The sequence below is a fragment of the Rhinopithecus roxellana genome, chromosome 20, assembly GCF_007565055.1.
Source record: "Rhinopithecus roxellana isolate Shanxi Qingling chromosome 20, ASM756505v1, whole genome shotgun sequence".
NCBI classification, from domain to species: Eukaryota; Metazoa; Chordata; class Mammalia; order Primates; family Cercopithecidae; genus Rhinopithecus; species Rhinopithecus roxellana.
In genome coordinates this window covers 65,773,431-65,801,417 of record NC_044568.1, presented here as the reverse complement: position 1 = coordinate 65,801,417, position 27,987 = coordinate 65,773,431, and the positions used below count along the sequence as shown (strand labels likewise).

At 48.6% G+C, this 27,987-nt stretch overlaps 2 protein-coding genes across 9 annotated transcripts; one reads left to right on the top strand and one right to left on the bottom strand.

The window, feature by feature from the left end:
• Positions 1-63: 63 nt before the first annotated feature.
• On the bottom strand, positions 64-19,318 carry DHX38 (DEAH-box helicase 38). Of its 2 annotated transcripts, none has more exons than XM_010354078.2 (27): positions 18,828-19,318; positions 16,433-16,774; positions 15,903-16,090; positions 15,158-15,262; positions 14,136-14,283; positions 13,884-14,002; positions 13,651-13,727; positions 13,046-13,201; positions 12,338-12,499; positions 11,821-11,928; positions 11,401-11,513; positions 9,803-9,940; positions 9,227-9,413; positions 8,888-9,073; positions 8,391-8,531; positions 7,883-7,993; positions 7,672-7,788; positions 7,394-7,501; positions 6,905-7,017; positions 5,481-5,689; positions 5,230-5,384; positions 4,645-4,800; positions 4,421-4,555; positions 4,101-4,226; positions 3,515-3,610; positions 1,941-2,062; positions 64-560 (listed from the first exon to the last, which is right to left on the bottom strand). In XM_010354078.2, exons 2-27 carry the CDS (start codon positions 16,753-16,755, stop codon positions 476-478), a joined length of 3,684 nt encoding a protein of 1,227 aa, XP_010352380.1. In that variant the 5' UTR covers positions 16,756-16,774; positions 18,828-19,318; the 3' UTR covers positions 64-475. The 2 variants fall into 2 exon arrangements, with proteins under 2 accessions (XP_010352380.1, XP_030780243.1); XM_030924383.1 differs by having other exon boundaries at positions 18,991-19,267.
• Positions 18,475-27,102, top strand: TXNL4B (thioredoxin like 4B). 7 transcript variants are annotated; one of them, XM_030924384.1, is made up of 5 exons: positions 18,478-18,695; positions 19,772-19,925; positions 21,264-21,428; positions 22,834-22,985; positions 25,189-27,091. In XM_030924384.1, exons 3-5 carry the CDS (start codon positions 21,297-21,299, stop codon positions 25,352-25,354), a joined length of 450 nt encoding a protein of 149 aa, XP_030780244.1. In that variant the 5' UTR covers positions 18,478-18,695; positions 19,772-19,925; positions 21,264-21,296; the 3' UTR covers positions 25,355-27,091. The 7 variants fall into 7 exon arrangements, with proteins under 7 accessions (XP_010352377.1, XP_030780244.1, XP_030780246.1 ...); XM_030924386.1 differs by lacking the exon at positions 18,478-18,695 and adding an exon at positions 19,228-19,513 and having other exon boundaries at positions 26,738-27,102; XM_010354074.2 differs by lacking the exon at positions 18,478-18,695 and adding an exon at positions 19,237-19,513.
• The last annotated feature ends 885 nt before the right edge of the window (positions 27,103-27,987 follow it).

Genomic DNA, 27,987 nt, shown 5'->3' with positions numbered 1-27,987 from the left:
TGCCCCCCTCCCCTACTTTTACTACATGATTTAAGGGGGTGAAGGAAAAACTCAGACATGCAGTCATGTTTTACAAATAATAAATTTATTTCCAAATCCTGAATTATAACCAAATTACAATTCCTTTTAGGTCTTTTTTGCTGCTTTACACAAGGATTAAAAAAGACACAGCCACAACCAAGTCACACATACGCCAAGTGTCCTGGGTCAGTTTATTTGGATGCAATGGGTCCAGCCACCTCCCGGCAGCATCTCGGATGCTCTGCAGCCTGGCTCCTGCCATGCCACACTCCTGCATGGAAGAACTCCACCTCCTCTGCCACAGAGTCTAGTCCAGCAGGAACTGCCCTAGGGGGCCGTGATGTGCGCAGATGAAAGTGCTCAGATGAAAGGGCTTTGTCCGCAGCCTCAGGGCTCCTGCCAGAGGGCTCAGGACCCAATACCTGCTGCCATCCTCTCTGGGGACAGCCTCAGCTCACAGACCAAAGCGGGCTGGCGTGCGGCGAGGGGTCATAGGCTCCCCTTGCTCTTTCCGGCCTGGAGTGTAGATCTTCGTAGATCTGGAGACACAGCAGGAGGGATCAGGAAACACCGTGCCCTCACCCCCAGCAGGGAGGGCAGGAGGATGCAGAGCCCCAGGACTTACTGTTCCTAACCCGTGGTGGGGAGCTCTGGGGCCGAGGGATCTCCTCCCCGGCACATTCCCACTCCCCTGCCGCCCCCGTGTTCGACTGGGGATGTAATCAAGGAAGCTCACTCATTCCGAAATGCTTTAGATCAGATTTTAACAACTCCTCCCACAGCCCCTAGGGGAGCTACAAAAGCAGCTTCCCCCCACCTCACTGCCGCCACTCCAACTGCGCAGCAGCCTGCCTTTGTCCCCAATGCCTGGGAGGCAACTCTAAACCCTTGGAATTTCCCAAGTGACTGGAGTGTCTGCTATTCATGGGGGGCCCTCAGCCCTCTTCTGAGAGATTATGCTAATGAAGTGACTCTTGGTGAGCCCCTTGAGTTTATCCAACAAGATGACACAAGGCAGGCTGGTCTCTCGGCATGGGGTTAGCACTGGTGCTCTAAGCCACGTGCTATCAGCCTCACCTCTGGAGAGGAGAGGGGGCTCGAGGCTGAGCTCTACCACGTGACAATGATTCAGTCATTCATGCCTAAGTACCGGAACCGAACCCCGATGATAAGAACTCCGGACACTGAAGTTCAGGTGAGCTTCCTGGCTGGCGATAACCTGTCATACTGTCATGCATCAGTGTGCCATGTGGGGACGTGTTCCTGAGGACAAACGAGGCTTCACATTTGAGACCCTCCCAGACCTTGCTCTATGCATCTCTCCCTTTGGCTGCTTCTAATTTGTACCTTTTTGGTATAATAAATCTATATGGTAAGTACAGCACTCTCCAGAGTTCTGGAAGTCATTCTAGCAAATATTGAACCTGCAGGGGTCCATAGGGGTCACCAAATTTGTAGAGGGTTGGCTGGAAGTGAGGATGGTGTCCACACCTGCAGCTGGTATCTGAAGTGAGGGTGGTCTCACGGAGGACTGTGCCTGCGACCTGTCAAGTTTGGCCTAACTCCAGGGAACAGCACAGACACGGAAGCCCAAGGCGCACTTCTCCCCACTGCACTGTGGTTTCCAACCCTCTTGCTTGTGAGTAAAGCTGTGAGACCCACCCTGCTACTCCAGGCCACCTCAGGCCCTGAATCCCTGCCGATGACTGGGAGTTGCAGGCGTACAGTCGCCCCTTTAAAACTGTGGGGAACTCCTCCCACATGTCCAAGTGACCACCCAATGCACAAGCAACTTCTGTCACCAGTTCGCCTTCACACATGTACCTTCCCATAAATCCTGACCCTGCATCAGGGTCTGGTCTCTGGCAGCCTCCTGGGATGGGTGCCACCCCAGCCAGAGTCCCAAGGCTGGAGCTCACCTGACACTGCCCAGGGGGCTGCGCTTCTCCTGCTCCTGCCGCCGTGCTCGCAGCTGTTCCTCGGCCAGCGCCATCTCCTCCTCCATGGCAGAGGCTTCCTCTTTGGCCCGACGACGGTTCTCCTATTGAAGAGGGACAGACCTGGCTGAGCCTACTGGGGACCACTAAGGAAGGACGCTTTGTCAGCACCCAAGTCCCTGCAAAAAAACAGGCACTGCAACCACCAGGCCAGTGCTCCACATGGCTGCCTGCCCCAGTACCAAAGCCGCCTTCTCTTCTACAGCTGAGGCCTGCTTTTTTCATTGACTCAAGACTGACTCAAAACACAGGACAATCAGTCCTAACTCAGTCATCCCTCAGTCCAGTAAGTACTTACATTTCCTTCTTTTTTGAAAAATCAAGTTCACAACTATGCCAGGAAGTACAGAAAAACAGGGAAGATGTTACCTGCTGGCTGGAATGGACAGGCATAAGATGCAGGGGAGCCTGGTGTTGGGAGAATGATGCTACGAAAGGGGTAAGCCAAAGCCCAGCACCATTTTGCAACCCTAAATATGGATCTAGGTGACGGCCATCAACAGACACTAAAACCTCAAGGAGATGGAGGAGCAGTGGAAACCTATCAGGGAAGGGGCAGGCTGCCACCACTGTGGCCCCCCATCCATCCTCCCAACAGCAAAGGTGAGGGCACCAGACCTCACACACCTCCTGAAGGCATCTAAGAGGAGGTTCAGAGCGCCACATGCAGGCATCCCTGCCACACACAGCTGAGCCAGGATCTAATCGAGCAACTGGACTCATCACCAGCTTACAGCAAGTGCACGAAACACAGGCACAGGTTGACACCACTGTGAGCAAGCAATGAGGCAAATACATCATACGGACTATCTGACAGGACAAACGACCTGGCGGCTCCAATACATCAATGTCATGGAAAAAGCGTGGGGTGGAGCCTGTTCTAGAATGAAACAGTTAACACACATAAGCAGTTGCAATGTGTGGATCCTAATTCAAGCAAATCGATCGTAAGAAGTTATCTTTGAGACAAATGGAGAAATCCGAATGCAGACTGGAGACTTAGGTGACATTCAGTATTCATTTCTTTATGAGTGATAATGGCGCAGATGTTATATTTAAAATTTTAAGTCCTTTTAGTCAGAGACACATACTCAAGTATTTATGGATGAATAATATGATATATGAGATAAGCTTTAAAATATTCCAGAAAAAAAATGGATGTGTGTGGATGGGGGTAGGAATAGTGAAACTGAACAAATGTTGACAATTATAGAGTCACGGCATTGAATTCATGGTGGCCTGTTGTACTGTGTTTCCCAATTTTATGAATATTTGGACTTTTCAATAATGAGTTTTTTGGTTTTGTTTTTAAAGGCTCAGCCTACCAAACAACTGGAGTGGGTGGTGGGGAATCACAGACCAGCCTGCTAGATCGCAGCCTTTATGTTTGCAGAGAGAAGTAAGTGGGTTGGATGATCACAAGTCTTCAATACCAAGTGGAAGGAACATCGACCCCACAAGCAAACAGCACCCCTGCGGAGAGCACAGAACCTCACCTGCCGTGACTTGCCCGCCTGTTTCACGCTATAGAACATGGGGCCCAGCTCTGCCAGCCACTCCCCGTCCACAGCGGTCACGCACTGCATGTACTCCTGTGGGCAGAAGGGCAGGGAGGCGAGGGTCACAGGAGGGTCAATGTCCCCCCCAGAGTGGTTCCATAATTAGGAGCCACATGGGAAGGGGCCAATCCCTGACCCTGCAAGGCTGAAAAAAGGAAGGGAAAAACCCCAGATACTCCCATCCAAACTCCTCCACACCTGAGAAAATGCCCCCTAGTATCTAAGAGAAAAGGCCCAACCCCTCTGAAAATCCTACTGATGACACCAAGAGGGGTTGCTCATCCCAAGCAGCAAGTAGGGAACGATCCTGCCCACACAGCTGAGGTCACTGCAGTCTAGAGGTCAACCCTGTGCAGAGCCTCCCCAAGTCCCCAAATGAAAACTAACCTCACACACCCCGCAAAGCAACGCATGTGGCCTTAAGGCTCGCAGGCTAAAAGCTCATGCCAGAAGGCAGTGAAGGGTTTCAAAGCCTGGCCAGACAGGGGGCCTGCGTTATGCAAGTGCCTCGGAAAAGACTCACCTTGGTGGTCATGACCAACTCGTGATACACTATGTAATCCGGGGTGTAGCCCATTCCAAAAAGGGAGCTGGTGGGGTGCAAGTGGCAGGGCATCCCTGTGCGGATGTTCACGTACTCCCCGATTCCCTAGGGAGGAGACACAACAGGCAGCCGTGTCAGGAAAACACCACCCATTTGGGCAGCTACCCCATCCCTTAACGCTGTCTTGACACAGCCTTTGGGGGAAGCCCAGCTCTGCAGAACCGCACCAGGAGAAAGGATGAACTTTGCCCTCATACAGGTATCAGGCCGGGAGGGGCCCACTGGGCTCCTGGGCTCACCTTGAGCTTGGCTGCTTGGTGGAAATAGGCAGCACAGATGCACTTCCTGACGATGTCCCAGTCAGTGCCACATGAGGCCAGGCTCATCCGCTGCTGCACCATGATGTCCTTGAGTTGAGCTCGCACCTCCCGGACCTAGGGCAGGACACCGAGATGCCAGGAGGGACCTTCTTCCCTCCCGACCCTCCCCTCATCCCAATATCCTGCTCATCCACCACCCCTACCTTCCGCATGGCCTTAGCATGGATGAAATGATCGTTACACCAGATGGTAGAGTAATTATTGTTCTTCCACTGCAGGTAGACATTCAGGTAGGTCAAATGATCGCTCTCGGGGACAGCGAACTTCTCCCGGATTTGATCACTCTCCTCCTCTCGACCCTAGGAAGGGATAAAGAACCTTCACTCTAAGTACAGGGGGGTCCAAGCCCACTGAGCACATCCCAGAGGTTCTAACACTACCACCTACCCACACATAGAACTTCAAACATGTCAATAGGTTGCCCTGACAATTTGAGAAAAACAAAAATAATTTTTAAAAAGGTCTATTCTAAAACATGAGGGCTTAAGAGCAACCATACCAGAAGATAAAAAATGCTCTTGCAAATTTCCAAAGCATTCCCTGAGAACCACTGGCCCAGCCCTTCCTTTCCCCTACCCCAACCTGCTTAACCGAGAACAGCAAAATCATTCTTCAGAAACTTTGATTCCGCCCTCTGTTCCATTTCAGTTATACAGAGAGAAGCCATTCCCCTTTCCAACGCTTCCTCGAGCCCTCTGGGGAGAGAGGAGAGCCAGCCGCTGCCCCACCTTGGGCCTGTAGAAGATGGCCGGGACGGAGAGCATGGAGACGATGAGCAAGATCTCGGAACTGCAGCCCATGTCACAGGACACGATGAGCATCTTGGACAGGGCAGGGTCCAGCGGGAACTCCACCATCAACCGCCCGGTAGAGGTCAGACCACCTAGGAGAGATGAGCAAACCCAGATATTTGATGGGACAGTAGAGGGAAGAGGGAAGTCAAGCGCCAGCACCCATGAGGCTCCCGGGACCACTTCACCTGTGTTGTCCAGGGCCCCGAGGATCCAGAGCTGATACATAGAGTTGAGCATGTTGTCCTCCGGGGGCGGGTCCATGAAGTGGAACTGCAGCAGGTCCTGCACCCCAAGGGACTTGAGCAGCAGCACCACGTTGGCCAGGTTGGTCCTCTGGATCTCGGGCACTGTGGTGGTCAGGAGCTCATTCTTGTAGGCGCTCTGGGTGTAGAGCCTGCCAGGGAGAAGACCCCATCTTCTCACCACAAGGAAACCCCACAGCAAGCCAGTACAGATGAAACCCACAGGGAGGGAGGACATTCTCATTTCTTCTCCCCATCCCCCTACTTCAGTGACTCACTGACTTCCACCTATTCAAAACTCCAACCTTCCAATTCCTTCTGGGGCCTCTTACCTGTTTCATTTCTCGTTTTTTTTAGACGAAGTCTCGCTCTATCGCCCAACCTCTGCCTCCCAGGTTCAAGCGATTCTCCTGCCTCAGCCTCCCGTGTAGCTGGGATTACAGGCACCCACCACCATGCCCAGCTGATTTTTGTATTTTTAGTAGAGATGGGGTTTCACCATATTGGCCAGGCTGGTCTTGAACTCCTGACCTTGTGATCTGCCCGCCTCAACCTCCCAAAGTGCTAGGATTACAGGCATGAGCCCCCGCGCCCAGCCATCTGTTTCATTTCTGGAACCAATGGGCCTGGGACTGGAATCGTGGCTGGGTTTTATTTTCTTTATATTTTTCTATAGTCACTAATGCTCTATAGTGAATACACTTTTTTTTTTAAATTGGAACAAAGAAGCGGCACAGAGAGCCAGGCACAGTGGTTCACGCTTCTAATGCCAACACTTTGGGAGGCCAAGACAGGAGAATTGCTTTAAGCCAGAAGTTCACAATACCAGCCTGGGCAATATAGCAAGACCCCATCTCTACAAAATATGAAAAAAATTAGCCAGGTGTGGTGGTGCCTGCCTGCAATCTCAGCCATTTGGGAGGCTGAGGTGGGAAGCTCACTTGAGTACAAGAGATCAAGGCTGCAGTGAGCCGTGATTGTACCACCACACTTCAGCCTGGGTGATAGAGCAAGACTCTGTCTCTAACTGGAAAAGAAAGAAAAGAAAACAGGGAAAGAGAACAATAGAAATAAAGAACCAATGGCATCTTTTGTCCAGACCTACCCTCTGAAAGGAGGCAGGCTGTAATTACCTGCATGTCTGCCTACATCCATGTAAGTTGGCCTCAGACCTCAGAGCTCCCTGGAAAGCCACTCCTTCCTTCCTCAGTAGCATAGGATGAAAGGACTAACAAGTGGCAGCCCTGCCAGCAGCTTCCAGCCTTGGGGACCAACTCTAGGGCTAGCATCCTGCCCACCCCCACCCAGGTTCCATGCTCAGCAACCCCGGCGCTGCCCCGGAAAGCAGGCTAGCACAGGGCTCCTACCTGAAACACTGACCTGGGCCCGTCCTGCCGGCTCGCCCTGACCGCTGGTTGGCATTGGCCTGGCTAATGGGATAGATCTGCAGAGCATCCATGCCAATCCTGGGGTTGAAGACCTAGGAGGGGATGGCAAAGAGCTGACAAAGGACAGAGTGAAGGGAAAGTGGAGGTGGGCCTGAGACAAAGGCAAGCCCTGGATGCTACACATGGCAGAGGAAGAGCTAGGAGCCTCTAGAAATATTCTCATGAACACCTGAGAAGTCTTCCCCACAAACACCAGCTCTGTGAGCTCTACTGTTAAATTATCTACCTCATCGAGGTAGACGAGTTAAACGAACCAAGCACAGTGAGTCAATGTGAGCCTCCTACCACCACCACCACTTCCACGCGCTCCCCACATCCCAGGGCCAGAGCAAGGCCCTGGCTTCCCATCCCGCAGCTCAGTTAGCTTCCAGTGAAGACCCAAGCCCTTACTCCCATGTCTTCTCTTACCTTTAATTTGCAATAACCAGAATCGATAACAAACATGATGCCATCAACAGTCAGAGACGTCTCGGCAATGTTGGTGGCAACAATGCACTTCCGAACGCCATCTGGAGCCTAGAGCAGGACGTACAGGGAGGGAAAAATGAGTCCCTTGAGACAGGAAAGGCTCCACGAGGGGGAAAAGCCCACCTCCTAGCCCACCCCCTGCCAGGACAGTCACATCCCCTCTCGCTTCCTCTTTAGAGAACTCCAGGAGCCATTCCTGGACATTCCTGCTGTCACACCTTCTGGAAGATTTTGGCCTGGAGGTCAGAAGGCAGCTGAGAGTAGATGGGCAGCACGGCTAGGGCAGGTGCATTCTCCAGTTCCTCCAGATGCTCCACAATCTGGTCTGAGGTCACCTGAGAACCCAGGGAGAAGCTGTGAGACACTGGAACCCTCATCTCTCATATGCAGGACACACCCACTCATCACAGTTGTGACCAAGGCACGCACCTCAATGTCCTCCTGGCCAGGCATGAAGATAAGGATGTCCCCAGGGGCCCCCGACAGGTGTACCTGCAAGGACTGCTTCACTGCAGCCTCCACGTAATCCTCCTGTGGGGTCTGCAACAGCAGTGTGGACACAGTCAGAGGGAGATACTAGAAGCGCAGGCCAGGCATCCCCTGGGAGCCCTGTGGCCCAGGCACTGCTCTGGGCTGCAGCCATGGACTTTAAGGGCCACCTCCAGATGGGCCTGACTGCGAGGCCTCTACAAGAAGGCACAGCGCCTCCCTGGGCCCTGTACTTCAGCCCCAAAGAAACAATGAAACAAAACCTCACCCAGAGCAGAGTCCTTGGTCCCCCCTGAGCCCCAGAGCTGCAGGCTGCCCCATTTGCCCCATGGTCCCTAAGAAATCTTCTCCAACCCAGTCCCCTACCCACCCTCCACCCCCAGCCGGCTTCTCATCAGAGAAGTGCATGGCACGGAAGGGTCAGTTCGTAACATAGTGGCCTCAATACCTTGCTGAAGAGAATGTCAACAGGGAAGGTACGGCCAGGGATGTGGAAGATGGGGACATTCCCAAAAAAGGCAGCAAACTTCTCTGCATCCATCGTGGCTGATGTGACGATGAGCTTCAGGTCTGAGCGCCGAGCCACCACCTGAGAGAAGAGGCAGCTAAGAAGCCCCCATGGTGGGGACCCTTGGCTCCTGCCCCCTAGTCCCATCGGCACCACCCCCGAGGAAACAGAAGCCAAAGCTGACAAACAGACCTATTCGATTCTTACCAATCCTGAAGACTGAAGCAATGGAGCCACTGCCCAGAAAACCCCGAGTCACCCTCAGCAGAGCAAGAACAGCATAAACGACAACCCGAATATGAACTCTGCAACCAGAGGCTTCAGGAAACTCTGGCCTGCCAGAGAACCCCTCAGCCCACCTGGAGCACCCCACTAGCTACTGGTGGTGCACTGGTCAACACCCCATGCGCACAGAGACCAAACCACACAGCCCTCACCTCCCGGAGCAGCCCGAAGAGCACGTCAGTGTTGAGGGAGCGCTCGTGGGCCTCATCCATGATGATGGCGCTGTAGTGATCCAGGTCGGCTTCCCGGAGGGACTCTCGGAGCAGGATCCCATCAGTCATGTATTTGATCAAGGTGTTCTCTGAAGTGCAGTCTTCAAAGCGGATGGCATAGCCCACCTGGAGGTCAGAAAGATGGCTCAGACGCCCTGGCCACCAGCTCACCACCAGTACACCCCGTACTGGGGTCCAGGTCTTAGCAGATCACTTTGGCACAAATGGGTGGAAGCTACCAGGGAATAACCACATGACTCAGCCTCCACGCCCACTCACCTCCTCACCAAGGTTGCCCCCCATCTCTTCACTGACTCTCTTGGCCACTGACATGGCAGCTACACGCCGGGGCTGGGTACACCCAATCATCCCATAGTCTGTGTAACCATCTTCATGCAGGTACTGTGTCAGCTGAGTGGTCTTACCACTCCCTGTCTCCCCAACCACGATCACGATGCTGTTGTCTCTACAAGGACAAGCAGGCAAAGGACTTATCAACCAAAGTGGAAGGCCAATGCCCAGCCTTCGAGAAGACTCCGCTACCTCCTATCCCCGTGACTAGCTATCCAGGGAGCATGCCAGTTTAGAAGGGAGAATTCACTGGGAAAACAGCCTTTTACTGAGATACCACCAGAAACGTCTGGAATACAGTGAGGTTTAAACAGGTGAGCTAAAACAAAATGGTGCCATCCCGTTACTTTGTGCAGTGTACCCCAGGCATGAGGTCAGAGGAAAAAATTATTTCCCTTCTCCATTGGGTGCAATGCACAAAAGAAAAAGAGCTCCTGGGTAAACATGGGAGACCAAGGGCACCCCTGATTTGACACTAGATTCTTGGGCCCCAGGTGAAGTTACCTGATAATAGTGAGCAGCTCCTGCTGCACTGCAAAGATGGGCAGGTACTGCCTCTGCTCCAGGATGGACTTCTTCTTTGCAAATTCACTGCTGGCTTCACTCTTTTTCTTCATGTGATCTGCAAACTTCTGCTCTGTCCTAGGAACACATAGCAGCCTAAAGACCCTGTATGGTGCCCCATGCTGTCCTTCCTGATTGGGTTACTGCCCTCCTTCCTACGCTCAGGAATGAGGACTTCGGCAAGAGTCTGAGACACCAAAGCAGCCAGGGAATCTGAGATGGCTCTCATCGGCCTCAGGACTGAAACTGCTATGTGAGAATCCATCATCCACAACACACTCAACACCACAGGGTCCAACAGAGCTGAACATGGATCGGAGGAGTTACAGATTACCACGCTAGCAAACCCTCTAACCAAAACAGAGTGAGCAGAAGAGGAGTGGAAATCAATCCCCAGGTCACAAACTTTTAGAAAATACCCTCAGGCAATTTCAGCACAGCACCTAAAGGGCTAAAATAGCCACACAGGCCTTGGGAGGAGGTAAGGGTGCAGAGCACATGACATGGGTCCAACTTCCTCCCTCCTCTTGGCAGGACAGCAGGAAAGCACAGTCTGCATGGCTTCGTTTTCAAACAATTGTGAAAACAGCCCCACTCAACAGTAACCTGCAACCTCTACTGAAAGCTCTCAATGTCTGATATGTGAACACACCCGAGACACAGAGCACTGTCACTTTCTCAAAGCTGCCTGGCAAAAAGACACCAGTTCAGTGCTCCAAACTGTCCACAGACTCCTCCCCAACCCCTTCCCCAGAGACTTCCTGTCTGATCTGCCGCCCCATGCTCTGTTGAGCTTCCTATTTCTAATTTCACCCAGTCCCTCCTGGTCACCCAATAGCTAATACCTAAGGAATAAAGTTAACTAGAGATGAATAAGAGCTGATCAATAGTATCAACTTCTCATCTGGACATCTCACACAGGAGTAGAGAGAAATATTAATTCGGATGACTGCTCAGTAGAACATGAGGGCATTAGAAGAATGAGGATCTTGAGGGACAGATGAGTCCAGCCACCTATTTGCCCAACGCAGGAATCCCAACTCAGCATCTGCTTAGATGCCTCTATGAACAGAGAAGTCACTGGCCAATAAGATAACCCTTTCTATTTTGGAACCTCTTTTAAAAGCAGTTCTTATAGTGAACTGAAATCTAAGGGACTAAAACCCAGCAGCCCACGCTGAACTCCTGGGATGCACTTCAGCAGAGTGGCTCTGATGTGGGATGGCCTGGGTCTGATCCCGACTCCCTCACTGACGAGCTGGGTGACCTCAGACAAGTTACTTAACCTCCCTGGGCCTCCTTTCTCTCACAACACCAGTATCAGAGGAAGCAGTGGGGCAGCAGGAATCACATCTAGGAAAAGTGGAAGACAGTGAAGAGACCAGGAGGAAGGGACCAGAGAGAGTGGAAGACGCAGACAGGCATCCTAAGAGTCTCCCACTCAGGAGCCACAAAGTCGATGAGTTCTGCCGCGACTGCTTGCACGGGACCCTCATCTTTGGAACAAGGCTGCTCTGCTGCTGGCAAAGGCTGCCCACCTGTAGTCCACCTTCCCATCCTCCGTCACAGCTTTATCTGGTTCTTCCTCCTTCTTGACACCCATTATATCTCCCAGTTTGGTCCCAGCCAGTTCCCAGTGTTTGTGCTGAGCCTGAAAAGGAAAAAGGTCCGTCTGCTCCATCCTGTCACATGACTGTGGGCAATGGAAAATCAATCCCGGGGCAGCAGGCTTCACCATGCAGGTGATAAACTCCTCCAGGGCGCTGGTGGTACTGAGCCATGCATTCCAAGCCTCAAGCCTCCAGCTCTCCCAACACCAGGCCCCGCAGCTGTCATGACTAAGGACTTGATAGAGGGGACTCCTACCTTCTATCTGTGGGCCTAATAAGACTTTTGAAAAGAAAAAAAAAAGAAAAAAATACGCATAGACTTCCCGGCCCCGGTGACAAGAAACCAACCTTCTTGCGCTCCTTCTGCTCCCTGTGCTTCCGCACTGTTTGGCTGCCTTTCCGAGCAATGATGGCCAGGTCAGAAGTGGCGTCCTTCACTGGGATCACCGGCTCCGGCTGCAGCAGTGGGTAGAAAGAGCAATGCCCATCAAAATCAGCAAGAGCCCTACCTGTGAAAGGCACTGCCATACTCTCATGGTACAGGACTATTTTTCCCTTCTCTTTCTTGGAGTGCAGTGGTGTGATCTCTGCTCACTGCAGCTTCTGCCTCCCAGGTTCAAGCAATTCTCCAGCCTCAGCCTCCCAAGTAGCTGAAACTACAGGTGCCTGCCACCGCGCCCAGCTAATTTTTGTACTTTTGAGACGGGTTTCACTATATTGCCCAGGCTGGTCTTGAACTCCTGGTCACCAATGATCCACCCACCTCAGCCTCCCGAAGTGCCGGGATGACAGGCATGAGTCACTGCACCTGGCCCATATCAGGTCTCTCTGAGCTGTCTTCTCCCTGGCCACAGAGGAGCCTCACCTGCTTGGTGAAGACAATGCGCCCATCCAGAAAGGGAGGCACCAGATTGTGCACCATCAGATGCACCTTGGCTGCATTGTCCTCTTCAAAATCCTCGTCCACCTCCAGCCGATGGACCACCCCACTGGTGAGCATGCGGTTTGTCTCCCAGCGCTCGTTATCCTGTGAGGACACAATGGGAGCCATACTCAAATTTCCACCCCAAAAGTCGTCCTGAAAGGTTACGAGGTGTCCACACATCAAGTCCTGACAGAAGGCCACTGGTGGCTGCAAAGATGTCACAGGCCTCTACCCACAGCTCCAAAGACAGAAGAGGAACTGATCCCAAATCACCTGCAGGACTTTGTTCCAAGAAGCAGCACCTTTCATCTAAATCAGAACCTCTAGATGGACACATGAATGGTAAGCACCCCTAGGCCACATCAGAGACACAAAGAACACAGACCACAGAGGCAGGTCCCAACGCACCTGTTCCCATCAACAGCACCTCCCCTCAAGGAAGTACTGCAAAAGAGAGAAGTATGAGCCAGGGCTTCCCTTAAGCTACTAAAAGGCTCATCACCCACTCCTCTTCCACCTCCAGAGGATCTGGTCCTCTCGGCAATCAGGGGACAAGCTGTGCTGCCCTCACTTGGGCATAACCTGCTGCTTCCCCACGTGCTCTACCTCCAGATCTGAATCTGCTCCAACTTCTGCAGGCTGCCTCACCTCATTGATCTGTCTCCGCTGAGCTGAAATGCGCTTCTGCTTCTGTTTATGCAGGTGCTGCTCCCGCCTCCTCACATAGTCCTCAGAGGAGTAGGCCAGTGGGTTGTGGAACTCATCATAGCCCTCGTCCATCATGTACCAATCCCGATCGGCTTGCTGCAGGGCAGGAGGTGAAGCAAGGGAGTGAGGGACACATCAAGTTTATGCATGAGACATGGCCAACAGAGGAGGAGACGTGTGGTAGGAAGTCACTACTGCAGTGGAGCTACCCTTGTGGGGGTGCTGGAGAGGCCACCCTGCAGCCACATGCTGTCTGGAGGAGAACCACAGTGGGAGACTACACAGGACTGGAGGGCAGCCCATCACAACAGCACTTCTTAGAGTTACCACATGGTGGCACCAACATATAACAGAAAAGTTAGGTCAGCCTACTGCAGTGAGTGACAGGGTTCACCTGCCGCCTATGTCTCTGCAAAGAGACTCCAGGACATTGGGGCTGAACAGGGCTCAGGTGCACCCTCATCAAAGCCCAGTCCTGCTAGAGGGTCACCCATTTACAGACGGCCACCAGCCTCAATCAGCCCCTCAGAAGTATAAAGTTTTACCCTCTGGTCATCCTCCCACTGCTGCCGCTCCTCCTCCGTGTCAAATGAAATTCCTTCTTCGCCTTCCTCGCGCCTTCCTGGAGGAGCACAGGGAGCAGGTCAGTCCATGCCCTGGCCTATCCCCAGCGGCCCTGGAAAGATCTGCAGGGCCAGGCAGCTCCAGAAGGGCAGCCCCTGCTCATCCTCGCGAGGGTGAGCAAGCCTGCTCTTCCGCTCCTGCCCCCAGGCCTCACCTCGACCCCTGGACAGACGTGGGGTGGACCCCAAGTGTCTTCTGTCATCGGCCCACTCATTGTATTTGTAGGAGGGAGTTGGCAGAGGCGTGTCATCCGAGTACTTGCCCCTCACAGACCTGGGAACAGCAGCACCAGCATCACAAAACTGTCACTGAGCTAAGCCACGTCCTACTGGCCGCCATCTGCTCTCCCCGCCGAGGCTCCTTACCGCCACCCAGCGAAACTGGGCTGCTCTGCCCGGAACATCACCTGTCTCGATCTCGAGTGGACAGCCGATGGCTCCGCTCAGAATCCCGATAGGAAGGCGTCGGGGAGGGCGATTCCCACTGGGAGCGCCTTGAGGAGCCATAGCCACTGTCCTCTTCCTCCCAGGTAGACCTTGAAGGGGTGGCTGCATCTGGGGCCACAGAAGACACATCCACAGGAAACATCTCACTTAACCACGACATGGCTCTAGAACCAGTTGCCAAAAGTCAATTCCCCAAATTTACTTCTTTTACTATTTCTAAACCTTGTATGTATCTATAAGGGGTAAGATCGGTTTTGACAGTTTTTAAAGATATCTCAATTTTTAGTGGTCCAGGATATATTTTTCTTTTTGTTTTTTTTTTGTTTTTTTTTTTTTTGATGAAGTCTCGCTCTGTCACCCAGGCTGGAGTGCAGTGGTGTGATCTTGGCTCACTGCAACATCCGCCTCCCGGTTCAAGTGATTCTCCTGCCTCAGCCTCCCGAATAGCTGGGATTATAGGTGCCTGCCACCACCCCAGGCTAATTTTTGTACTTTTAGTAGGGACGGGGTTTCACCACGTTGGCCAGGCTGGTCTCGAACTCCTGACCTCAAGTGATCTGCGTGCCTCAGCCTCCCAAAGTGCTGGGATTGCAGGTATGAGCCACTGCACCTGGCCAATGGTCCAGTTTTCATTCTGTGTTTATGACAACATTTTAAGGGATATTTACTTTATCTCTACAAATACACCCCTCTGGGATATAAATAGTTCTTTTTAATAAACCCTTCTACCTCCAGCTCCCTATTCTTTCCTGCCATTTGGAAAACTGGCCATTCAGCAAACCAGCCTCTAACCTTACAGGAACCATATCCACCCCAAGTGCAAAGCCGTGCCCACCTGACTCAGAACCAACTATCCCAAGATGTTCATGGTGGAATCGGGAATTCTGACTTAATGCCTCAGCAATCTCACTGAAGACAAGAGTCACTCACTCTGCCTTTTATACACTGGAATCCTCACAAGCCATCAAAACAGTGAGTCTACCTTTAGGTCGATGTCGTGGGCTCTCAGGCTCATTTCTTCTGCTGCTACGCTCTGACCCTCCATCTCGCTCCGATCTGCTGCTGTGCCTACTTCTATCCCGGTCATCTATGAAGAGTCACACAAAGCTTAAAAACATGCACCCCATCCTAAGGTACACCCATCTTCACCCTAGAGAAAGGACACAGGCTGCCCACTCACTCACAGGTGCAACCTGCACTGCTTGAATGTGATCCATAGACTCCTGAAACTCACCTATGCCCATTCTCCCAAGGGGGAAAAATAGTTACTGCCTAGAAAGTTTCAACCCCACAGTAACAGTTATTTTCCAGCAAAAATTCAAAAAATAATAGTACAAGTTTACAATAAATCTTTTTTTTTAATGGTTACAATTCTGTCAGCTATAAAACTTAATACTGAGCAAGAACTGCATTGGATTTTTTTTTTGTCTAGCTTTGTTCCATAGCACTGTCCTTTCTCTATCACCAATACTATTAGAAACACTGGTCTCTTGTACATATTTACCCATTATCTCCTTTATCATAATAAAACAAAGACCACACACTCAAGGAGAGCAGCTATGTAAACTGCTATTCCCAATCCCAACAGGGTCAAAACTACTCAGGCGGACATCATGCAAACAGGACTCCCTAATTAATGGGTGTTGCAAAGACTCCTGCAACAAGAAAAAGGCTGACATGTTTATTCAAATGCTAATGGACAACAGGAAATGTGCTGGACAGTTTACCTCTGTCCCTCTTGCGGTCATAGTCTCGATCCCGCGATTTCTCCTTCTTCCAATCCTTTTCTTCTTTGGATGAGGCATAGACACCATGTTCGCGCCGCTCCCGCTCTCTCTGCCGACTGCGTTCCCAAAACTCTTCGCTCACACCCCCTGGATGGGATGGAGTTTCTACCCGAGCAGATCGATAATGTCTGAAACAGGGAGAGCAACTGGTAAGGGCCCCTCTATAGGAGAAAAACTCTGCCCTAAAACCTTTGGCTGTCCAAACAAGTGATCTCTCCTTTTCCACTTTCTCTCCCTGGGACAGCAGGTTTACATATGGCAACAACCCAAGGCATTTGTAACCTCTACCATCTAGTCTTTAGTCACCTTTGTTTTTCCCCACAAATTCCTACCTACCTTCAATATTACAGAGTCAAAATAAAATCATAAAGCTCTAAATCTCCAACAGGAAAACTGAGAGATAAACATGACCTGTTATTTTCCAGCCTCCATTTGCTTCCCTATGGGCTAACCCATCCTAAGGCCTTTACCTGTCTTTCCGGATATTTCGGCCAGCCTGGTCACCGCCCTCTTCCTCGGCATCCTTCTGGTCATCCTTACTCTCTTCCCAGTCCTTGTAGGAAGAGATTTTGGACTTCTTCTTGTCCTCCCCATCGTCCTTCTCCTCTCGCTCCCTCCGTTTCAGGGAAGCCAGCAAGTCCAGTCCCAGTAATGAAGGGCGGGGAGCAGGGGCCTTGAAGACATGCTGCTCGCTGGCCGCACTTTTGGTCTTGCAAATAAGACCACCAACCTGAGAGTCCAGATCAGTGCCTTCCAATCGATGGATCGAGGCATCCTCACTGGTGTCCCCCATCACAGGATCTGGGATTTCTCTGGAAGGAAGGCAAATCTTTGGTACTGGAAAAGGCTCAGCTCTACCATATCGCAGAATAAATGCAGTTATGGTTATATTTAGGTGATTAACCTTTCCCATCTCCCCCTAAGACCAGGACTACTTTTGCTGCCTCTCTCCAAGACTTTTCCATCAAGTCACTGACAATCTCCAAAGATCTTCCTATTCCAACCCCCAACAAACACCAAAATAGATACACACACACACCCCCCCCATACATTCCTCCCCACCCCCCACAAGGATCCAAGAGGCAATAAAAGGCCTCACTAAGGGATACTTTCTAGAGCCTGATGTCATCTGTAACAGGGGTGTAGGGAAAATACCACTAAATTGGAGTCAGAAACCTCAATTAGAAACCAGGCTCTTGACACTTTCTACCTGTATGATGGTAAGTAAATAATCTTTGTTTAACCATAATTTCATATCTATTAAATGGAAATAATTTTTACTTTATCTAATCCATGAAGCTATTGTGAGAATCAAACAAAAAGTGTATATGAAACCATAAAGAGTAGCTCTTTATGTAACCATAAGAGTTAACATAAATGTAACTGCTACATTATATTATTTGCTATCCTCCTATATACTGTTGGTCCCTCACCCATTCTTTACGTGAGTTCTACCTCTTCCTCTCTTTAAACAACAGGTACAGCAGCACAGAGATGGGGCAGAAGGCTACCATCCATGTTCTCCATACTTTAGTGGCTTTTCTTAGCCTAGCTGCGTTTTACAGAAAACAATTTACTCATAGCAGCCAAAATCAGTTTAATAACAATCTACGTTTACCAAAAATATTTATGAGAAATACTAGGTTAGGAAAAGGTGTTACTGAGAAGTATTTAAGCGGCTACAAGACTTCTGGCACTCAAGTTGGAACAAGCTTCTCTTTACCTCTCACTACACATCTGCCACTCATGAACATATACCAGTTGTGGGTGCTTGCATAATTCCTCTCATTCCAACAAGTTAGCAAAGCAAAGGAGGTGCCACCAGAATCCAGAATGTTTTACCAAACTCTAATTAAATGCACAGCTCTATAGAGTATTGCCAAACAGACTGGACACACAGTATTAATGCAGAAAAAAGAGTTACATTTTGAAAATGCCATCAGGCAGAACAGAAAAAAGAAAGCTGCATATTGGTGACGTCTGTATGCATACGAGGAAATCCACACAAGAAAGTAAAGATACACAGGCTCTGCTCAATAGTTGTCCAAACCAGGAAATGTATCCTGGACTGCCATTCTACACAGGTGAGAGAACACTGGATGTGTCGTTGACTGCTGTACCTCAATGTCTAGCAAAATAAGCGTTTGATAAATTTAAAAATGAATTAAACTTATTAAAGGAGAACAGGAACCCAAACATTTCTGGAGACAGCAAAGGAAGATTCCAGCAACACAGGACAAGGAGGGAGCCAGACAGGACTTAACTAGCTGCTGAGAAGAACAAATAAGAGCTAAAGAGCAAGACTCTTGAGAATAATTAATGGCAAAGAAACTACAAGGGGTACGAGAAAGCCAGGGAAGAAAGAACCTAGATTCACGCATTCAACAATTACTCACTGAGGGCGTCCCTGAGCCAATTGCTGTTCTCGGCGACAGCAACAGAGAAGAGAACAAGAAAAAAATCCCCGCCCACCTGAAGCTGACGTTCCAGTAGAAGAGATCGCCCACCAGATTGCCTGGTATAAATAACACTGTGAGAGAGCAGAGGAAGACACAAGGAGCCCTACTCGGGCTCGGAGACAGTCTGGGGTGGGTTACAGCGGAGGCCTGGGAGAGGGAGCAAGGCCACTCCAGGCAGCATTCCTGGATCTCAGGGAGGCCGCTCCAGGCAGCAGGATTTGACCAGAGCAAAGAGGAAGGCCAAGGCGGGCAGGACGGGTGCAGCATCCCCGAGGTGAGTAAGGCAAGGTGGGTGACAGGGAACTCCCCAAACTGGGGCCCGGACCTAAGCAGGGAACCAATATCTGCCGCCTGGAGCCGCCATGATTATAGAAGGGCAGGCCAGGAAGGAAGAAGGGACTCTCACCTCACCAAGCGCGACTCTTGGGACCCTTCTGTCCCGGATTCTGGGGCGCCGGCGCTGCCACCCCTCGCTTAGACAGGCTCAAGGAGCCAAAATCCACACCTTGAAAGCGGCCATTATTGTCCCTTAATACCTTGCGCGGCCCCCTCTATCCGCCCAAAGCTACCATAGAGAGCAGTCTGGAACACGCCGATTCCTGGATCCAAGTGAGGAATGGAACGCGAACAGGCTCTCAAGGCCTCCTCTGGGGCTCTGATCAGAGACACTTCCGAGTCTCCTTGTGACCAATCACTCTTAGTCTAAAAGACGACATCCCGCCTCTAGTCTGGGGGCAGGAAAAGGAGGGGAAAAAGGTCGACATCTTTAACACTGGCGGAGGTGACGCCTAGCTTCCGGTCAGAGCCGAGCAAGGTGGGCGGTGACTAGAAGCTCTTCTGTTTATTGGGCTGTTGAGCGGGGGCCGACCGACGACCGGGAGTTTGTTTTCTGTGCTTGTGCGTTTTCTATTCGGTTTCCTTCCCGCTAGCGGGGCCACGAGGGTTGCTAGGCAACAGGTCCTGGGTGACTTGGCCTTAGGGCTCGGCCCGGCTTGGGGCTGATGAAAGGAGCGGTCCGCGTCCAGGCTCTTCCGAGAAGGGGTTGCCGACAGTCACAAAGTGGAAGGGAGGGAGGCGGCGTGGACGAGTAAGGTAAGTGCTACGGTCCCTAGCGCGTGTGGGCCAGGAGCAGCGTAACACAGGTGACTTTAAATACGTATATCGGATATTTTGGAAAACAGCGATGCGCGCCCCGCTGTAAATAAAAATCACCCATGCCTTCATACGCAGAGGTGACCACTGATGGTGTTTGGGGATATTTATTTCCAGTTGTTTTTGTGGAATACGTTGTAGTAAGGTTTTGTACAAAAGTGAGTTCAAAGTTTTTTTCTTTTTTTGGTGTTTCTGCAGTTGTGGCGCGCGCCTGAGGTTCCAGCTACTCGGGAGGCTGAGGCGGGAGGATTGCTTGAGCCTGGGAAGTTGAGACCAGCCTGGGCAACATAGCGAGACCCCGTCTCAGAAAAAGAGAGGTAGAGAGGAAAGCAGTGGAGTTATTGGTCAAAGAGTATGTCCCCTTTCTTTCCAGAAAGATTTTGTGCCTGCATTCCTGCAGGGACTCCCTGTGTCTGTCCCTACATTCATACTCTTGCCATTATTGTGTGCCACCGTCTTGTTTAATTTTCGCCAATTCAGTGACTTTGTAAACATACCTTTTAATTTACTAGTAAAGCTTAACTTTTCAAATGTATTTACTGTCCATTTGTACCTCTTCTTTTGGACTAGAAGGTTGGTGGCCTGTATTCTAGTCTTTGTCATTGTAACAGGAAGTGCAACTGTAAGCAAGCTAGTTTGTAAAATGATGGGGTTGAATTAGGCCCCTTGTACCTCAGCATTTTATGATTTGTTTATGGAATTGTAGTTTTCACACACACTCCTAACTGATGTGTTTGTCATGTAATGAGGTGCACCTAGAATCTTTAAGCCAGGATTTGTAATAATACAATGTACACAATAAAGGACTGTTTAAAATGTGTAACAACACATGCAAGAAATAATATGCTGCCATGACAAAGAATATGGATGTTTTCTATATAGAGATATGGGACAATCTTCACAGGTTAGGTTTGAAATAATGAAAAGTGCAGAAGAGTAGATAAAGTGTGTACACTGAACATCAGCCATTGGTCCCTCCACAACCATTCTTCATCCTCCTCTAGACTGCTCTGGGGCGGGGAGGTTTGCCTGCCTCAACAGGCCCCTGCCCTCTGGTTCCAGTTGGAGTCAGCCAGTGGTTTCACAAGCAAAGGTCCGAGGGAGGGAGGACAGTGGCTGCAACACTTAACAGCAGGCCGCCCTCCTATACACTGTCCTCTCCACTCACCTATTTTTGCCACACAATTCTTATAACTGCTTCCTCCCATGGCTCCTTCCTCCTATGTCCTAGGGATGGGTACAGCATCCCGCTGTTACTAGCCCCAAAGTAGTACACTTTACCCTGTTGTTTTTCTACAACTGCCTTAATTAAACTGCTTTCAAATTACCAAAGTTGAGAGTGTCATCCCTTTCTTGCTGAAACACTGATACAATAGGCTATCTTTTAGGGGGAGAGAGAGGGAGGGAAAAAATATAGTAACACATATTTGTATTTTTTTGTGAATGCATAACAAAACTCTGAAAGATACATGAGAAACTAATGAACGCAGTTATCTGGCCCCGGGGAGGGAGCAATGAAAACAGGGCACAAGGAGCAGGGACAAGGAGAGGGAAACTCCATGATATTACCTTTCTATGATGTTTCTTTTATACCATGTGAATGCATTAGCTACTCTGTGAATTAATTTTTTTCAATGAGGGCTCACACAGTTAATCTAAACTATCTTTAAACATTGCACCTTTATTTCAGGAGTGACAGGATTCACTTGTGGGTTATCTCAGGATGAGCTTCCTACTGCCCAAGCTGACTAGCAAAAAGGAAGTAGACCAGGCGATAAAAAGTACTGCTGAGAAGGTGTTGGTTCTCAGGTTTGGAAGAGATGAAGATCCTGTCTGTCTGCAGCTAGATGATATTGTAAGTGACTGTCTAAGTGGTTTTTATTAATAATCTATATTCTTACTTCAGCATCTGAATAGTACATGAGAGGGAGTAGTCAGGGCTGGGTATATGGCTGGTCATTTGTTAGTTCACTAAATGCTGATTGTGTGCCTGCCGTAAGCCAAACCCCCAAATATGTGTGTGCTTAATCTGTCTTGGATGTCCTTACCCGCTAAAAGCTGTCAATGCTGTTTCACCAACAAGGCAATGGAAGAGCAGAAAACTATTAACAAGCATCTGTGAACACTATCTTTTCAGTGCTTGCAATAGTAAGATAATAGTAGCCCCATATCCCAGTGGGAGAAAAAATGCCAGAGAGGTCAAGTAACTTCCCACAGGCACAGATTCACTATATTGCAGAGCTGAGATTTGAACTCAGTTTTCTGTAGCTGCAAATAATCTTTTCTCGTGTGCTGCCTCCAGTATGTGCCTGATGCAGAGAGACCTAACCCAAAACTTAAGACCTCTTACCACCATTTCTACTGCTGCCATCCCGTGTAAGAGCTGAGTGTACAAATCCACATTTCCGTGGTTACTGTGAGGGTGTGATGTGTTAGCCCTGGGGAAAAAAAGATCAGAGGATTCTACCCTCAGCCATAGGGAGGAGGAAATACCACAGAGGTCGGTAATGTAGACACTGAAGCCACACTGCCAAAGTTCAAATCCCAGCCCTACTGCTTAGGAGCTGTATGACCTGGGGCAAATTACTTTACCTCCCTGTGCCTCAGTTTCCCTGTCTATAAAATGGGGACTCTAATAGCATATACCTTTTAAGAATGTTGTAATATTAAATGAATTAACAAATGTTAAGCACTTAGGACAGTCACCACATAGTAATGTCATGTAAGTGTCTGTTACTAATTATCGTGATTTTCATTTCTGGGAGGATTGGGAGGAAGGAGACATTAGGGAATTTCAGTATCCATATTACATATTTCTAAGTTGTGTTGTTTTAAATGAGCATGGGTTACTTTTATAAAAACATTCAAAGAAGGAAATTAAAGGAAGAAATAGATTCACAGTTTTCCCCAAGGATTTCTACGCTTAGCTCTTACATAGGGTGGCAGCAGTAGAAATGGCCGGAACAGGTCTTAGTTCTGGGTTAGGTCTCTCTCTGCAATGAATAAACAAGAATACTCCCATGCTGTCACCCTCTTAACCTCATACAGTTTCCCAAGGTTCCTTCCTAACCCCGTCTGCAGGTCTGCAGTGAATGAGACTCTGGAGGATGGGGTTACCTTGTGTCTAATGTGGGAGCCACAAGGGCTGCATTGTTGGCCCAGGAGTTTTTTCAAACAAAATACTCTGTTGTAGTAACAAGTTTCACAGAAGAAACATTAGCTGCCTCTCATATTGTAACCTTTGTCTCTCTCATTTGCAGCTTTCTAAGACCTCTTCTGACTTAAGTAAAATGGCTGCTATATACCTGGTAGATGTGGACCAAACTCCAGTTTATACACAGTATTTTGACATCAGTTATATTCCGTCTACTATCTTTTTCTTCAATGGGCAGCATATGAAAGTGGATTATGGGTAAGTGCAGTTGATCTGAAGTTATTGCAACCTTGTAAGTTTCCTTTGGTAAGCAGTTTCAGTGGCTTGCCTATTTGCATGTGATGTTGACTCTGTGAGTCTTATATCAGTAGTGTTTCCTCAATTGATGCACTGTCTAATTTTTTATGCAAAGCCTTGCTACAAAATGACAGTATTTCAGGTATGATTGTCAAATTTTATTTATTTTTTTAATTAAAAATATGGTGCATACACATGGTTTGTCAAATTTTAATTTCCAACTTAAGTATGAAGAAATAGTACAGTTTGCGAAGCACTACCATCCATAAGTCTATAAAATATAAAATAGCTATGTTAACTAAATAAAGAACTCTTAAAATTTTCCCAGGAATTTCATTTGAAACAAAATACGTAGTTGTTCTTAAACTTTTGGACTGATAAGTGGCATTTATAAAAGAAGCATTCCTTCCAGCAAACTAAGATGTGCTTCTCTCTTGCAAAGTTTCCTGCTTTTCACCATTCAGAGAATTTTAAGTCATTCTTCAGCAAAGCCTGTCAAGAATAAGTAACATGAAGTCTTATTTAATGCCTTCCACTCCATCCAGTTACCATCTCAATACTTAATATTGATGATTGGATGCATCCATGATCCTGACCATTTCTACTGTGGTTGAGGTGTCCACTTATCTAGATCTGTGTACCCTTTTTGTCTTTATTTGAAAGTGTGTGAAATATTATCTGTTTTAAAGTGCTTTAGGCTGGGCACAGTGGCTCACGCCTGTAATACCAGCACTTTGGGAGGCCGAGGCAGGCGGATCATTTGAGGTCAGGAGTTCAAAACCAACTGGCCAGCATGGTGAAACCCCATCTCTACTAAAAATACAAAAATTAGCCGGGTGTGGCCAAGCGTGGCTGGGCACGGTGGCTTACACATGTAATCCCAGTACTTTGGGAGGCCAAGGCAGGCAGATCACGAGGTCAGGAGATCGAGACCATCCTGGCTAACACAGTGAAACGCTGTCTCTACTAAATATACAAAAAATTAGCTGGGCATGGTTGCAGGTGCCTGTAGTTCCAGCTACTCTGGAGGTTGAGGCAGGAGAATGGCGTGAACCCAGGAGGTGGAGCTTGCAGTGAGCCGAGATCGCACCACTGCCCTGCAGCCTGGGCAACAGAGTGAGACTCCGTCTCAAAAGAAAAAAAAAAATTAGGCGGGCATGATGGTGGGCGCTTGTAATCCCACCTATTCAGGAGGCTGAGGCAGGAGATTCACTTGAGCCTGGGAGGTGGAAATTGCAGTGAGCAGAGATTGCAGCACTACACTGCAGCCTGGTGACAGAGCAAGACTCCATCTCAAAACAACAACAATAACAACAACAACAAACACAAACTATTTTAAAGCTGTTTATTCTACTGGAACACAGTTGATGTAAGTATTAATTTGGGACAACCTTTTAAGGGGGCCAGTTCAACATTATGTATCAAATACTTTAAAGTGTTTAAACTTTTTAACCCAGTAATTACACTTCCAGGAATTTAATATGATGTGGTAGATGCAGATTTAACAACTGAAAGAAATACATGTTAGCTAGAAAAAAGCATATTACTGAATAATTTGTATGACATAATTTCCAATGTTGGGAAAAAAGAAGTATGTATCTGCACATACACACACACACACACACACACACACACACACAATTGGAAGGATATACACTGAAAAGTGACCTCTGGCCTCATGGGTGATTTTGTTTCTTTCTTTGAAATTTGTATAGTAGCCTACCTGATGTTTGAGATACTTTTCTAAAAAAAATAATTTTTGATACCTACCACTCAAAAGTGTAAGTGACTAGAACTTAAAGGCCGTGAGTATTGAATGGGCTTTGCACGGTGCCCAGGCAAAAACAACAGCAAACGCAGAAACAGTGTGCACTCCAACACTTGGTGATACGAGAAGTGATAAAAATAGATTTTGTGATGACGATAGGTTTGAAGCTGAAGCTTTTCACGTGACAGAGCTTTCATGCTAGTGGCCCCCAGCACTGGGTTTAGTCACTTACTAAATGGAAAAAAATGATTGAAAAAAATGTTGGGCTTTATGTCTGAAGTCTCGTTGACAAGAAGAAAATAACAAAGCTGTTGTTCATTTTGTTTATCCTGAAAGTCTTCAGCAAGTGATTATTCAAAGTTCTTAGAGCAGTTGTTTCTCTTCTATGGTGTCTAGATCTCCAGATCACACTAAGTTTGTGGGAAGCTTCAAAACCAAACAAGACTTCCTAGATTTGATTGAAGTGATCTATCGAGGAGCAATGAGGGGGAAGCTTATTGTCCAAAGTCCTATTGATCCCAAGAATATTCCCAAATACGATCTTCTCTATCAAGACATTTAGTACATCAACTGCTGTCAAAGATGAAGAAAAAGGCATATCTTGACACAGTAACTGAATCCAGCTGTGTCCCAGACGAGAAGAGGTTATACTTGCATGTAGAAAACCTGGCCCCTGAGGAAAAGACCCCGCTGGTTCTCTGATGACCTGGGATGCCTGTCTACTCCCTGCAAGCCTCAGAGCAGCCAAGTCATTGGTGTTCATTTTCCCCATGGTGATTTTTGTAACTTCTCTTTCTAATGTTTTTCTTTATTCCTTTAATACAGAATCCTCCAAAACATTGGCTAGTACAATTTGATTTAATCATGTTCATTTGATACACAAGTGAACTGGAAAGTCACTTCCCATAGAAGCAAAAGTACTTATTTTCTACCCTAGCTGGCTGCATGCCTGCACACACACTCTCACACTCACACACACACACCCCTTTGCCCATCCCTCCACTCGTACATCCCTCATGCTTTCCCGTCTCCAGTCTGTATTACTGTAGTTTCTCTTCAAATAAATAATTGAGCAGACAAGTTTGTTTTATTTTGGAGCCTTTTTGGTCTGACTTTTAAACATTGTCCTGGTTGGCTCTTTTTTTTTTTTTTTTTTTTTTTTTTGAGATGGAGTTGCCCAGGCTGGAGTGCAGTGCCGCGATCTTGGCTTACTGCAAGCTCTGCCTCCTGGGTTCACACCATTCTCCTGCCTCAGCCTCCTGAGTAGCTGGGAATATAGGCGCCCGCCACCACGCCTGGCTAATTTTTTGTATTTTTAATAGAGATGGGGTTTCACTGTGTTAGCCAGGATGGTCATGATCTCCTGACCTCGTGATCTGCCCGCCTTAGCCTCCCAAGTGCTGGGATTACAGGCATGAGCCACCGCGCCTGGCCCATTTAATTATTTTTTATATTATAAAATTGAATATGAAAAGTGAGAATTTTAACCTTCACTCTCCACCACTCTATTCAGGTAAAACAATGCATGAGCCACCCTTAGCAGGAGCAGGTTTTTCCCAGAAGCTGCTGCCTCTTCCTGAGGCAGAAAATTGTATTACTAAGGCTCAAAACTAAAAGAGATGTCAGCATTGTTAGAAAGAAATGTCACCCTTAAGGGATTTGCCTGTTTTAATAACTTTGTGAGGAATTCTTACTTTTCTGGGGCGCCTGGTGCAACCGTGGGCAAGTTTCTGTCCCTCTTTAAACCTCATGGTGGTTATTGAAACAGATTTGTTAGAAGGAGAGGGTAGGCACAGAGCTGGAGAACCATGGTCGAGGCAGCTTGTGATCTGCCTAGCAGCCGCTGACCTCCTCGCCAGCAGAAGCCCAGTCCTGTTCAGAGCAGCACTGTCACTGCAAGTCCATCCCCCTTTGCCAGGGGTTCCATTCCACCCCTTTTCTGCAGGGAGAGGTGCCATGAGGCTTGCTTCTGGCTTATACAGGAGAGAGGGAAGGCTGCTGGGCACTGCTTGTGTTCCTGCCGATAAAAGGAGGGAGTTACTCCAGGAATAAGACAAAACGAGAGGAGGAGGCCATCACCTCTGTCCTCTTCCATCGTACACTTCCTGCCTCTGGTTTAATCATGATGCATGGAGCTACAACAGCCATCTTAGGCCCATGAGGTGCCCAGCATCAGGTAAAACATCAACATGCTAAGAAGAACAAAAAGAGCCCGATCCCTGATGTTACTGAACTCCTGCGTGAACTCAGCCTGCCTCCGTCAGATTTCTGTGAAAGAATAAAATTTCTTTTTGCCTAAGTCACTGTTAGTCGGGTTTTCTATTCTTCAGCCCAGTTCACACAGTATTTGGGGTATGGTGAGCACTCAGCCCACCAGCCAAAACTCAGAACCTGCATGTGCAAAATTCTCGTGTCTTCTTCCTCCTGTTAGAAATAAGTTCTTGGTGCCACAGAGGAAGAGCAGCACTCAGAAGAAAAGTTTCTCAGCAAGGCAAAGTTTACTTTGCAGAAGGGTGCTGCCCACGCCTATAGCAGTCACAAGAGCACACCTAACAAAGGAGAACAGAGGTTTTTAACCCTAACGCAGTTCCTGCTTCTTTGTCTTTCCCCCATTGGCTGGGGTTGGACTGCACAGTCTAGGCTGACCCCAATTGGCTATGTGCTTGAATCTTTCTCAAAAGGCACAGGGTAAAGGTTACAGGTTAAGGTTTGGAGGAAGGCAGTTTACATCCTATGACAAGAAAGTTGGATCTTTGAAGAGGAACCTTTCTTTTATGCTGACAATTTCCCTTTTTGTTTTTATAATTCTTCCTCTTCAAATTATTTTAGTAAGATTTGGCTTTGTTGCTCTTCTTGATTGTCTAGGTAAAAGTTTTTCTGAATATGGAGGGGGAGAGACAGAGGAGGTTTTAGAGCCATTTCTACGAGTCTGAACTAACCCATGAACACAGTGTGTGATGCAACAGCTTACAAGGATGAGTGCACTTGTAACGATTGCAAGGGAAGTGAGGATAGAGGCCATAAGTCCTTTCCATTTACCAAACCATCTTTCCAGTAAACCTGTGAAGGGATCGTGTTCCAGAATTTTCAGCCAGCTCATTTGCTAGGGTGTTGAGGCCTTGTAGAGCCTTGGTAATGGTTCCATCGGGAACTGTGTTATTTGGGATCAAAGTACAACATTGGGGTCTGATGATG